Below are 14,422 nucleotides of genomic sequence, written 5' to 3'. Positions count from 1 at the left end.
CTAATTCACTTAATCAGTTACTGTTCAGCTCCCCAGGGAAATGTCTAATGGCATATTGGTTAGGGATTGAAATAAACATTATTCTCAAATTGGAGTTTCTTTTCTTGTATTTTAAGGGGTTTTCCAGTTTTAAGCATCATGTGATTTTTAGAAAAAAATTAGAAAGTGGTTTCCATAAAGGAAAATGAGCTAAATCCATTCATTTATATGCCTCCTCATTCAAGCAGTGTGCTTTTAAACACCCATTAATTAAGTTTTTAGACCTAAGTGTAACTTACTGGGAAAGCTGTTTCAAGGTTGACTTATTTTTCTGACTTGTTTTTTGTACGGTTTTTCCCAGACTCAAGCAATCCAGGTTAGCTTTTGGGCGACTTTTATCATTTAAGAGCTAGATGTACTTTAACCTGAATCATTTTCCTGCTAGAGCATTAAATCATTTTAAATAGAACTTACTTTGAAGGGCACACTATGCCTTCAAAAACCTAAGTTTTACTCTTTTTTTTTTTGTATAGAGGCAAGAATCTAGAGTTGCCTAATAAGCACCCCAATCTGATATTTAGGGTCGTTGTTTAATTTTACTCTTCTTCCCTTGGTAGAGTATTTACACACCAGAAGCTTAAATTTTTTAATTCCTTTTTTTTTTTTTTTTGGTACGCGGGCCTCTCACTGTTGTGGCCTCTCCCGTTGCGGAGCACAGGCTCAGCGGCCGTGGCTCACGGGCCCAGCCGCTCCGTGGCATGTGGGATCTTTACGGACCGGGGCACAAACCCGTGTCCCCTGCATCGGCAGGCGGACTCTCAACCACTGCGCCACCAGGGAAGCCCGCCTTTTGTGTTTTACTACTCTCTTTGTACCTCAGTAGTTGGTCCTGAATGGAATAATCTCTACTGCCATTCTTGACAACTTAGTTTTATGACATTAATATTTCTTTCTGCTAAGTAATAAAAATGCTAAGAAAAGAAACCAATTGGATGTGGAATAAGACCCACAGCTTAAGCTGTTTGTCATCAAGTCAGATATAGATACCTCTGTGAAAGAGTGCAAACAGTTTCATCCCTCTCATTGGTAAAACCTTAAAAAATTAGTAGTGTCATTGTCATCATCCTTATTATACATTTAAAAATATTTTTTTCCAAAGTGCTTGGAAAAATATTTCAAGATCTTTTTTTTAAACAACACTGCTCTCTTTTTTAAAAATTTACTTATTTAAAAAAAAAAATAATTTTTTCCTATTCTAAAAATTATAATGAATATCTTACAATTCCTAGTCCACACTTGTGCCAAATGCTCATTAAGTGGTCTTCCTATGTTGAAAGTTTTAAAAACATTGTTGTACGAGCCACTAACGTGTTAGAAACAGAAAATGATCTGATCAGATCTGTGTTCCACAAAGATAACTCTGTTTGTCCCCAAATATTAACTTTATCATTGTGGTTTTATCATAGGATGCATTAAAAATTGGTAAGCATTTCTTTCTCTTATTTCCATAATAATATGTTGACCTGGCAGTCTGTATAAAGAAACATGTGCTAGAGATTACAAATTTGGCAGAGAAGGGAATAGAGGGGTAGAAAAGAGTAAAAGAAATATGTCAAATTCTGAATACCAGTGCCTCATTTCTTTTTTTTTTTAAATTGAAGTATAGTTGATTTACAATGTTGTGTTAGTTTCTAGTGTACAGCAAAGTGATTCATATATATTTTGGGGGGGATGGGAGAGAATTTTACTACATTCACCAAGTTAAAGGACAAGAACATACTGTAAACACAACTTAAAACAATTTAGAATCATAAGCAAAAAGTGAGGTAGACTGACTACTAAAATTCACCAAATTTTGGTTAAGAAAATTTTACAATAATGAAGTAACACAGGTGCCTCCTTTTCTAAAAAATCACAAAAAGCAATTGCATAAATTACAGCCAAAAAATTGAATACAACAATTCTCATTGTAATTTTAGTGTGTGTGTGTGTGTGTGTGTGTGTGTATTCCTTTTCAGATTCTTTTCCCTTATAGGTTTTTACAAAATATTGAGTATAGTTCCCTGTGCTACACAGTAAGTCCATGTTGTTTATCTATTTTATATATAGTAATGTGTATCTGCTAATCCCAAACTCCTAATTTATTCCCCTCTCCTTCCCCTTTAGCAACCATAAGTTTGTTTTCTGTGTCTGTGAGTCTGTTTTAATTTTGTAAATAAATTCATTTGTATCATTTTTTAGATTCCTCATATAAGTGATATCATATGCTATTTGTCTTTCTCTGAGTTACTTCACTTAGTCTGATAATCTCTAGGTCCACCCACGTTGCTACAAATCCAGTGCCTCATTTCTTAATCTGAATTGTAATTAAATCTCATTTTAGTATGAGGACTGTGTCATGGCTATCAGCCCTCTAGTTTTCAAAAGAGGTAAATTTACATGGAATAAAAAAGTTCCTCCCCTAGAAGCACTGATGGAGTATTTGAAAAACACATGAACTTTCATCAAAAGTTATTGACATGGTACTGGTTATGCAATCCAATCATTGTACATTGAAGAACTACATACTTTTTAAGTACCAAAAAGATAGTATCTTAAAGTATAAAATAATCTAAAAAGATAATGTAAATCTTATTAAAGTAAGTTAATTCTGTAGTGGGCTTCAGATACTATAGGCAGAATCCTATTGAGTAAAGAATAACTTTGAAGGAGGCTTGTGAGGTTGGCCCTGTCATCCTCTCTAAGTAAGATATACATACTTTTCTAAAAGTGTAATTGTATAAGACAGTCAGACTTGGGCCATAGGCTTTGCTTTTTACGCTTTTTAGTTCTTTGCCACAATACTTTCCATTGCCACTTCATTTTACTTCTCATTAGTGCTAGGTTAGTTCATCAAGAGACTGAGATATCATCATAGTGATGGACGGACCAAAAGCATACAGGTTCCATGAAGCGCCTCACATTTCCTAAGGTTTTGTTGTACTGACATTTCAGGATGCATTGCACCTTAAGAACTGATGAGAGTAATCACAACATTTGAAAGCCCTACATTCAGGTCTGATTACTGGAGCACACTGACTAGATTAATGTTCAACAGCGGCTGTCCTGTGGATTCACGTAAGGAGTGCGGAGATGGCAGTTTTTTTCTTTTCTTTTTTCCAGTTCTATTGAGAAATAATTGACATACATCACTGTATAAGTTTAAGGCATACAGCAGGATGCTTTGATTTACATATATTGTGAAATGATTACCACAGTAGGTTCAGCTAACATCCATCTTCTCATATAGATACAATAAAAGGAAAAGAAAGAAAAGAAAAAAGGAAAAAGTTTTCTCCGTGTGATGCGAACTCTTAGGATTTACTCTCTTAACAACTTTCCTATATATCATACAGCAGCGGTAGGTATAGTGAGAGATGGCAATTTCATTCTTCTTTACTGGACTAGCCCTACTGCACAGTTTATTAAAACCTGCTTAAAAATAGCCTTTGGAATAAGACAAGAGAAGGGAAAGCCTTTGAAACAATGCAACTGTAGTAGGGAATTAATTTTCATGGCTGAAATAGCTACTTTTACTCAGGTTGGATTAATGAGATCAGACTTGATGTTGCTTTCTAGGTAGAGCACTATCACTAACACGCCTCATTTTCTCGACTGTTTTCTGAGTTTTCAAAGTTACTAGGTGGTATTAAAGAACTGACTTTGTATAGTAAGTTCATATGTGGTTCAGTTTTTCATAATTTTCTCTATGATGTGTGCAGAGAAAGACATAAAACATGTGTGTACAGTTTAAAGAATAATTATAATGTGAATACTCAGGTAACCCCTGCCCGGATTAAGAAAAATTGCCAGCCTTCCAGAAGCCCCACCCTCACCATGTGCTCCATCCAGATGGCGACCCCCTCTCTCCTCTGGTTTTACTTCTGGCTTTATTGTCTTTACTTCTGTCATTTTCTTGCTTCTCTTTGGAATGTAGTCACTTACATTTGTGTCCTAAAATGATATAATTTAGGTTTGGCTGACTTTGAACTTACATGAATAGAATCATATTATGTGCTCTCTTGTGTCCAGCATCTGTCACTCATTTCACTTATTTAGCTTGTTACATTTGTGAGATTTTATCTGTGTTATTGGTATCCAGTGCCCTTTTTTAAAAAGCCTTTCTATATTTGCCTGTCTCCCCTGCCTCGTTTTTTTTTTTTTAACTTAGGGTCCCTGTAACTCTAAATGCTTTCTGATATTTCTACTTTGCCTTCATAGATTTCCTGCTAAATGAGGTCTGAAAACTAAAACTTCTGGATCCCAGTTTTCTGAACTGACCTGACTGCCCCAAGTTTGATGACATTTGTTTAGATGAGACTACATCTTTAAGGCTTCTGTGCTCGGTTAAAAATCTTCCTTTCTCCAAGGCTGGTCCAAGGGTCTGGTCACGTGATTCCAACGGTGACATCACATTCTGACCGCCAGGGAACACTGGTGGTTCTTTAGGTGGCGTTTGTTCCTGTGAAAGGCAGAGAATGCAGCAAGTGCCCTTCTAAAGCAGTTCAGACAGGGGCTCCTTCTGTAAAAGCTCCTCAACCTAAATGAGCAAATGCGGGCTGCCAAGGTTATTTCTTCCTTGAGGCAGAAAAAAAGAAAGCTGTGATTGAAGGTAAGCAGACTTGAGCCTGGCCAAGGACCGAAGCGTGACCCCAGGGAGAAGGGGATCTGGAGAATCACAAGCAGTCTGTTGTCGGATTCTAATCACTGCCTGCTCTTTTAGAGCTGCCTGACAATTTGCATTTATAATAGGAGACTATCTACAAAGAAGGATGATGCAGTGCTCATGTTACCTAGTGATGTAATAGGATTTTTTCTTTCCTGTTAGGAAGCTTGTTGCAGATCTTCATTTTGTCTTAATATTCTTCCAGCTGGGGGCCTCATTTGATATACAGTGTAACGTTAGGTAACTATTGGGTGCTTTTAAAAATCAGTTTCACAAAATCCTTTGAAAATTTCTCCTGAAAGGAGCACACTTAAACCAGACCAAATTCAATTGAAGCATTAACCTGCTTTAAAAAGTCAGTTTCTGGTTGGTTGGTGTCCTGTGTTCATGTCAGCATTTGTCTTGAGAATTGAAACAGCTTGGTTCCCCCCTGCCCCACATACTTTAGTCTCTTTCTGCCCTCATTTCCCGGTTGGCTGTTTCCCTCCAAGCTCTCAAACAACGCACCAGCATTAATCTTTATCAGTATGCCACTGACATAGGAAATGCTGGGCTGGTGATTAAGCCTCCAACCATTTTATGGCCAGGTATGCTTGAAGATATGGAAAGAACTTTGGTTAGGGGTTTTAAGATTAACTTGTTCATCTCCTCCACTCCACCCTCACCCCACCCCCACCCTTATTATGATTTGGATTCTGCAGAGCTTTTCCTTTCATGTGTGTGTGTTGCTTGTGAAAGGTACGCTGAACTAGGTATTCAGGAGACTTAGACTTTGTAAACCAGGTGCAACTTGGGTGTTAATTCAAACTTATCCTTTGAGGGTGCTCAAGTTGTCTATTAGGAGTTTAGAGTGAAGGTGGGGGTGTGGATGGGGGAAGAGGGGGTCAGCTCAGGCCCACTTTGGCCTTCTTCACAGAGGGATTCATCACCAAACAGTCTCGATAGAACTTTGTCCCTGCCAAGGTTGATGCTGCAAATGTGAGCTGTGGCTGGTTGAGTTCATTGATGGCGTTACTCTGCATTTTTCCTCATTGTGCATTTGCATGCATTCCTGAATACGCTTTTACATTTTGTGTTTAATAGTGAAATCTTGTTTCACCAGAGGATTGTGGAAATATTTTGAAGAAGTTTGTTAAGCAATACTAAGGAACCTTGTATAAGTGCAACTTCTGAGTTTGGACACTCCTCCCTCATCCCAACTGTTCATCAAACAAACTTGGGTTCAGCTGATATTTATTGGGTCGTAGCCATGTGCTAGACACTGGAGAAGGCAATGGTAAATCAGATAATAGGGCTACCCTCAAAGAGCTTATAGTCTAGAAAAGAAGATAAAGCATTTGCTTAAGTAATTGTAGTAGAAGTGCTAAAAACGAAGCAGGTGAAGGACTGTGATTGTTGGCCAAAAGGATATGTTTCTTCCAGTTGAAGGATCAGGGAGGAACATGTCATCTCTGAGCCATGCACTTTTTTTAAAATCTCTACTTGGAAATCTTAGACTGTCCTGGTATACTCAGTAAAAGTTTCCACAAACCCATGGCATCAGGAATCAAAGTCTTATATCTATGGAAGGGAAATATGTACATTCCAGGCAGCTTAACTCTAGAAAAGACCTGCATGCTTTCTTTGGTGTCCCCACTCAGGCAAAAGCCACCTCTGAGGATGGAATTACTGCCTTATAAATGTAAAATGGTTTCTGACTTGATTTGTCTGCAAAGACCTTTGACCCTTTTGTCTTCATCCTAGAACAGAAACTGAAATACCTAAGCTGCTCCAAGCTCCTGTTTTTTGTTTCACAAATCCTTTCCCACTGAACTTCAACCCCTGTCAATTCTCCCTTTGTACTGTGGCTCTCATACGTCCCTTTCCATTCACACTGCCTCGAGATGCTCATCGTTTTGTGCCTAAGCCACAGAAACTTCTGAATGTGATGGATGTTCCGACCAGGTGATTATTCTGCTTTATCAGAGCACCCTAACAGTAGTCATCTGATAGTTTAAGGGCTCACCTCTTGGTGCTCAGAAAAGAGGTATTAAAAATGTCCAGAGTGTCTGAAGTACTAATGTCTGTTTTCTGTTCAATCCAGAGGACAAGTCATACAATGGTGGAGGAATAGGTTCTTCAAATAGGATGATGGACTTCTTGGAGGAGCCAATCCCTGGTGTGGGGACCTATGATGATTTCAATACAATTGATTGGGTGAGGGAGAAGTCTCGAGACCGGGATAGGCACCGAGAGGTAAGACGAAAGATGCTTTGTGAGTGAGTGTTAGGAAACTTCAGGAGAAGAAGTTGAAGATATAGATTCTTTATATGTATTCTTTCCCTCAACACTGGATGTGGCTGAATCTGTTTTCTGTTGGACATGTAGGGTTTTATTTTTAATATATTTTTATTTTTAAGGTATCTTGTATATGATTTTGAAAAGAATTTATATTTAATGATGATTTATCTCCCAATAGTAAGTGGTTGAAAAGGATCCTTGGGTATAAATGCCTGTGCAGATAGGTGAAAACAAAGTTGGTGGGAGGAACCAAATTAAATTTCAAAGATCTTCCTTCCCCATCTCACCTCTCTTTTATGGTTTTCCCTTGAAGCAGGATTTTTACATCTAAGAAAAGTAAATGGGCTCTTTTTAAAGGAATAAAAGAAAAAAATCTCAGAGCTGTAGTGTTTACTGAAGCTTACAGGGTAAACCCGTGATTATAGCTCTTGTACAACCATAAAACCAAAGCAAATTTATGCATTCAACTCACACAAAACCACAAGACCAATCAAATTCAAATCAACGACTTTAATATGATAGGTGATAGATGGTACTTATAGCTATGGCCCAGCTTGTTTTGAATATGACAAGAGAGTCTCCCTACTTTTCTCTTTTCAAAGTACTGTGAAAACTTTTCGGAGCAGTCCGCCAAGGTCACTTGCCTTTAACTTATTGCTCTGTATCATTTAAATCAGGGAATCACGATTTCTAGTTTGTGTCAGAAGCACATAGAGAACTTATTCAAAAGGTAGGGCCCCAGCCCCAGTCATCCTGATTCAGTAGGGAACATTTCTTCAGCCAACAGTAAGTATGATTATTTTTTCTTCCTTACTATTTCTGCTTTGATTCCAAATTTAAAAATCGATTTTTAAGTTGACTCCATTCTCTCCTAAATTCATGATTTCCTCCTCTTAGACCTGAGTGAATCTCCTGAGCAGTCAGGTTCAGATCACTTTTCATTCCTTTCCGAGCTCCTGACAGGCTTTCTCAAGACCACCTAAACCCAGGAGTCAGGTTGTCCCAGGTACAGGTTTTGAGAAATTTCTTTGTAGTCCTTGGATTTGTCATAATCCCATAGAGTTTTCTTCTCCTAACTCAAAAAGGTGATCTCTATAAAACATTCGTTTTTTTATAAGATTCCTGCTATTTGGGAACATACACACATATGCTTTCTGTTATATCAATTCATCAGGCAGCCTTTAAAATATAGAATCTTACGGCTTTAGAATTTTTGCTATCTGTATTCAGAGTTCAGTTTGTCACCATTTGCTTATTCAACATGTTACTCAGATTGTGAAAGCCACCTGTGATATGACAAGGGCGCATTTCCCGTTATATCAAAATGGTTGCATCTGAGGCACCTTATATCAGCTAATAATAATTTAAAATCAATTAAAATGTGTTTATCAAATGTTCAAAGGTGACCTTTTTTTAGCATTAACTGTTCATCATCTGAATGGAAGCCATGTCATGGGGAAAAGTATCACCTCATCTACTTTCAGCACTTAAATTGGAAACTTAAAGTCATAAGTCAAAATGAAATTTTAAACTGCTTTTAAAATTTTATAATAATTTATTACTTGTGATGTTACTGCAGATTAAGATGGGGTAGCTAACTTACACTTTCAAAGATAAGAAATAGAGGTACAGGGCTTCCCTGGTGGCACAGTGGTTGAGAGTCCACCTGCCGATGCAGGGGACGTGGGTTCGAGCCCCGGTCCGGGAAGATCCCACATGCCGCGGAGCAGCTGGGCCCATGAGCCTGCGCGTCCGGAGCCCATGGCCGCTGATCCTGTGCGTCCGGAGCCTGTGCTCCGCAACGGGAGAGGCCATAACAGTGAGAGGCCCACGTACCGCCAAAAAAAAAAAAAAAGAAACAGGTACAGAGAAGGGGGAAGTACTAATGACAAAGCTGTTAGAATGCTTGGTTTTGAAGTGTGGGCACTGAAGGGTTAAATTAACAAGGCTAGGACCTAAAAGGTAAAAATTTCTGTACCTCTTGAAAGCTGCAGATATTCCCAGCAGGTTTTTGAAAATGAAAGAGATCATCCCTGATATCATTTAGCATCTGTGATCACTGTACAGTAAGAGGTTTGTGGTATCAAGTCTTGGAATTTGCCTGACCTGAAGCACAGCCCCAGGTAGAAAACCACAAATTGTACTTTTAACCCCTCAGATAAGCCCGTGTTTGTTTATTCTTTGAAAAACAATCAAACTATTTGCTGTGAGTCAAGAGACCATCTTTGGACTATCTGATGTCCAGGCTAGAAAGAGACCGCTGCAATAAGCAAAACAGATTGATGTTATAAGAATTTAGCAGCTAATAGGGAAGTCCTGAATAAGGTACTTGCAGACATTGCAATACTGGAGATGAAGGTGGGTTCAGTAAGACAGGGTTCAATAAAGCTCAAAGTTCGCGGTGGCGTTGGTTCAGCCAAAGATTTGAGAAGTAACTCTAAATTGGACTCTATTCCCAATGAATAGGTTTGTCTTTGTGTTTCTTTATCGCACATTTTGAGGTAAAAAAGCAAGAGTGTGTGTAGAATGTATCAATGTTTTCTCATTTCTCCCTAGATTACCAATAAAAGCAAGGAGTCAACATGGGCCTTAATTCACAGTGTGAGCGATGCTTTTTCTGGCTGGTTGTTGATGCTACTTATTGGGCTTTTATCAGGTATGGTAAACCATGTGAGCTTTCTAAACAAATCTCCTAAAATTGTGGTGTGCCCCTCTCCCAAGTCATGAACTGAATTGAATACTGTGCTTTACTATTTTCCTACATGAACGGAATTGTTCGTGGACCTTTGGGAAGCTTGATGTCCCCGTCTATAAAGAGGTAGTAATACCTCATCTCCTTCTTTAAATAAATGAGGTTAAATGAGGAAATGCATTTAAGTGCATTTGTATGCTATAAAATATTGTATCCATTTAAAGGTGCTGTTAGTACTGCCTTTTGGTGCTTGTCTTGAGGAAGAACCTTTCTATTAGAGACAGGGTTTTTTTTTGTTTTTTTGCCATGCCGCGTGGCTTGCAGGATCTTGATCCCCGACCAGGGATTGAACCCGTGCCCTAGCAGTGAAAGCACTGAGTCCTAACCACTGGACAGCCAGGGAATTCCCCCCCCCCCTTTTTTTTAACATATTAGTAAGCATGGGGTTTAGGAAAGAACATGTAGAAGAGGACTTCCTGAGAGATTTTTGTAGCTATTTCTTAAATATCTACTCTCTCATTTGGGAGTAAAGAAAAGCATGTAAGATATGGCTCATACCCTTAGGGGGCCTAAATTCTTACTCTTTCATGGTGGCCGAGGACTGGGATGGTACCACCTTTTCCTATATTCTCCATCAACCTCCTAAGCCACTCCAAATAATATATAATCTTAAACACGAATAGCACACTTGCTATGCAATACAGCTTTAAAGCAGGTTCCCAAGCAGACTTCCCCTCCCATGGGGAAAGCAGAAAGCCAAGAATACCAGGCAGAGATGCTGAGACTTATATCCTTGTGGCCTTAGAAGATGGGCCTAGGAAGATTTAGAATATTGAGCTAAAATAAAAGGTGGGAAATTGGATGGCGGTTGGGATGGAATGGTAGTTAATAGCACAGGCTCTAGTTTATGGCTACCTGGATTTGAATCCCAGCCCCACCGCTTGCTAGTTTTGTGACTTCAGGCAAGTTTCTTAACCCTTGGAAGTTTTAGTTTACTGACTTGTAAAATGGGGATAAGAGTACCTATATTACAAGTTTGTTGCGAGAATTGAATGAAATACAGCGATACAGCACTCAACACAGTGCCCAGTTGTTCACAATGCTGCTGTTACCTAGAGATAGTTCATGAGCCATGGAGTATAAAATGATCGCAGCAAATGAGAAATGGTTCATCCATAGCAGAGTTTTCAAAGATTATCTGGGCCAGGGGTCAGCAAGCCTTTTCTGTAAAGGGCCAGATAGTAAATATTGTAGGATTTGTGGGCCAAATTGTCTGTATAGCAAGAATGTAGCCATCGAAAGTAGGAAAATAAACGAGCTGGACTGTGACCAAGAAAAACTCTATTTAAAAACACAGAGGCAGATTTGACCCTCGGGCCATAGTTTGCCAACCCATGGTCTAGGGTGTTAATGCTGTCCCTTTTCTGGCTCGCACAGAAGAGAGACGTGGTCTGGACAATTTAGAGCTGGCTCATAATAGACTGAGTGGTCTGTAATGTCGAGTATTGCACAGAAGCTGACAAGAAGGAAGGGGGCTGAGAAAAGGTTATGTAGTTTAGCAGTTAGGAGGATACCAGTGACCTTGAAAAAGCATCTCAGATAAATATTAGGAGCCAGATTTCTTTTTTTTTTTTTTCTTGGCTGCGCTACGCGGCTTACAGAATCTTAGTTCCCCTACCAGGGATCGAACCCAGGCCCCTGCAGTGAAAGCGCCGAGTCCTAACCACTGGATCACCAGGGAGTACCCAGGAACCAGATTTCAAGGGAAGGCAACCATTGTAGAAGTTTTGGGGATACTGGGTAGTCACTGGAAGGAGAGAAGGGACAGAAGCTTGAAATGGTAGCATAGACAAGGGGAAGCATTTCATTCTTTAGGGTAGGGGAAACCTGCTAATATTTGTAACCAGAGAGGAAAGAGCCAATTGGGAAAAGAAGGAGAAGGAGAGATGTAGACGGGAAGATAGGTTGGAGGGTACCAGTGTTAGGTAGAATAAGACATGCACACGTGAAACAACCAGAGAATTAGCCAAACCCTTTAACATCATGTTAGTTTTCTGAATCCAGGCAGTAAGTGCAATACGAGTTAGAAGGAAGAGACAGCGGGAACTGGAGTAGCCAAGAGTAGGTGTCAAATAATTTGTTAGATTTGACTAGATTATTCAAATATGTAAATAACTAAGAGAGTGTGTTAACACTCTTAGCACCTACCAAAACATACACATGACATGGCCTCCAGCCTGTTGGAACGTAGGCGTAATATCCTCAACTTTTTAATGTATGTCTTGTCACTAGGTGGTCAGTGAATATTTTTCTTTCCCTCATACACAGAGGGTATTTTGTTTTTAAGCATTGGTGAGCAACAATAGAAGCAGTGTGTCAGAATGCAGGAACAGTCTGGGAATTCAGGGGCTGTGAATTTTATGATGTCTTTGCTATTTCCCTAAAGCATGATTCTAGACCATTTAATTTCTTTATGCCAGCGTTTCTTCACCTGGACAGCAGAAATGATGAGAAGGGCAGAATTGAAAGTACTATAACTTTCTTAACCCTATCAGTCTATTAGCCGCAGTGCATTAGTCCCCATTCATTTTCTCATAATTTTCTTTGAGGAACGGTCTGTATAAAATATTATTTGCTCCTTGTCACTAAGAAAACTTCAGAATGTTCACATCCTAGGCTCAGGAGGCTTCAGCCTACCTACAGCTTCATCTAATCTTCCATGTACATCACAGTTTGTGCTTTTATAACTTCAGTTCCCTTAGCCTAGAATGCCTTCCTGCCACCACTCAAATTCCCTCGCTGCTGGAGCCAAATCGGCATGGAGACTGAGCCCTTTTCCTCACAGTGTTCATCAACTGCCCTTGGCAAGCCATCTCAAATAAATATCATATAATATTCTTCAACATGGGCAATTCACATTTCTCAGTTTTATGTATAAAGTGAGAATAAAAGAAACTTTAAGAAACTTGACCGTCTTTATGGATCAGTATTCATCAACTCTAAGTCAAAGCAGAGTCTTTGCCAGGGGAAGCAGCTAAAAGTCAAATCCACTCGCCCCTCACTCCCACCCCACCACTTTGCTCTCCTCTAAGTTTCCCATATACAATAAAGATCCTGCACACACAGTGTTTAATGCAGACAATGTTGTTGTTATTATTTTTTCCCCTCTTGAACAGGCATTTAATAACAGGTAAAATCCATTAGAGATAAAAGGTGAAAAGCAAGCAGACAGACAATCAGAAGGAGGTTGCAGATGGAATGAGAAAGTGTATACTTGTCCATTATTTTGATTCCTTTTCCCTCATTTTCTCTGACAACTGTGGCCTTTCCTTCCCTCCCCTCAAATCAGGTTCCCTAGCTGGCTTGATAGACATCTCTGCTCACTGGATGACAGACTTAAAAGAAGGTATATGCACAGGGGGAATCTGGTTTAACCATGAACACTGTTGCTGGAACTCCCAGCACGTCACCTTTGAAGACAGAGACAAATGCCCAGAGTGGAATAGCTGGTCCCAGCTTATCATCAGCACGAATGAGGTAACACGTAGTGAAGATTTCTGAACCACTGATTTAATTATTCTTACATTTACTTCATTTCTTATACTGTCCCTGCGGCAAATGTGGAAGCTTCCTTTATTTTCCTTTTCATGAAAAGGGGAACCAGTGCCAGCTGCCTTTCTCTGTGGTTTAAGTGCAGTCCTATTTCTATCTCTTCTGACATGTGGAGTTTTTTGATGCTTACACAACAACTTAAAATGTTTTGCTTGTTTTAAACAAGCCTGATGTTTCTTCTTAGTTGTTAGTACACCGTGTGACTGAATCTTTCTCTAGCTATTTCCGTAGAAATGTCACAGTCAGCCAACAGGTAAGCTATAATTTCTAACAAAGGATGGAATGGGTTAAAAATGTGTTTAAGCGATTTTCCCCTGAGCATTGCATTAGAACATTAAAAAAAATTATGATACATTCCATAGCAAAATAACAGAAACCCAGGAATAAAATTGCCCATACATTTTGAGATTAAATTAAAATGTTCATCTGTCATTGTCTTTTAGCATATCTTTTTGGATGTAAAAGTAATTTTGTTTTTTGGTTCCTTACCTTTCTCTTACCATTTGGTTTGTATGTTAGATCTCTCCTACTAAACACGAAAGCACACAAAACAACTCTCAACGCCCAATTCCACTCTGGCTTCCACCAACTAAAACGGGTACTATCTCGGCTCACTCCTCATCTACTCTGTTGGTAAAGTGAGGGGGACAAGACTAGGATGTTTGTTTGTACTTTTAAAATTTATTTTCCTACCTACTTTGGTCCACAAACAATTTGAAATGGCACACACCCCCACAGATTCAGTGAAGGTAAGAGAAGGATAAGAAAATAATAAAGTCAGAAATAAGAGTGTTTATGTACATATATCTGACTGTGCATATTGGCTTGCGTTAGCTACGTACTGTATGTGTGAGAGGGTTTAAGTCTGTGCTTCTCAGACTGGGGTTAGGTCAGCGTACCAGAGGGTATGTGAAACCTCAGCATACATGCTATGTGCTTTCCCAGAATATCAGTTTTTCCTGATCAGTATTTGGAAGAAAATTTTTTTCAAAAATTAAATGTAAACAATCATTAAAAAGGAATGCAAAAGTCCTATGTTTAAGATAAAACAGAATATCTATTTCAGCTCTGCTCTGGGTACCCCACCCCCTATCCTCTCTCCTAGATTAGGAGTATGTACTTGGGTTGAAAAGTTTGAGAAGCTCCGGATTTAG

At 39.1% G+C, this 14,422-nt stretch overlaps 1 protein-coding gene across 6 annotated transcripts in view; it reads left to right on the top strand.

Moving 5' to 3' along the window:
- The window catches only part of CLCN5 (Cl-/H+ antiporter 5), a 150,422-nt gene that overhangs the window by 115,761 nt on the left and 20,239 nt on the right, over positions 1-14,422 (top strand). For 5 of the 6 annotated variants that reach the window (XM_024767860.1, XM_024765657.1, XM_024766412.1 and 2 more), the window contains 3 exons: positions 6,768-6,919; positions 9,521-9,620; positions 13,006-13,193. In XM_024767860.1, the coding sequence (XP_024623628.1) occupies positions 6,768-6,919; positions 9,521-9,620; positions 13,006-13,193 (440 nt within the window). Of the gene's footprint in view, positions 1-4,478; positions 4,631-6,767; positions 6,920-9,520; positions 9,621-13,005; positions 13,194-14,422 lie in introns of those variants that run through there. The other variant, XM_024768642.1, reaches the window with a different exon arrangement.

This window comes from Neophocaena asiaeorientalis, unplaced genomic scaffold, assembly GCF_003031525.2.
Source record: "Neophocaena asiaeorientalis asiaeorientalis breed wild unplaced genomic scaffold, Neophocaena_asiaeorientalis_V1.1 scaffold572, whole genome shotgun sequence".
Classification (NCBI taxonomy): Eukaryota; Metazoa; Chordata; class Mammalia; order Artiodactyla; family Phocoenidae; genus Neophocaena; species Neophocaena asiaeorientalis.
Note: the sequence above shows the minus strand (reverse complement) of the source record. Positions and strands in the feature narration are given on the sequence as shown.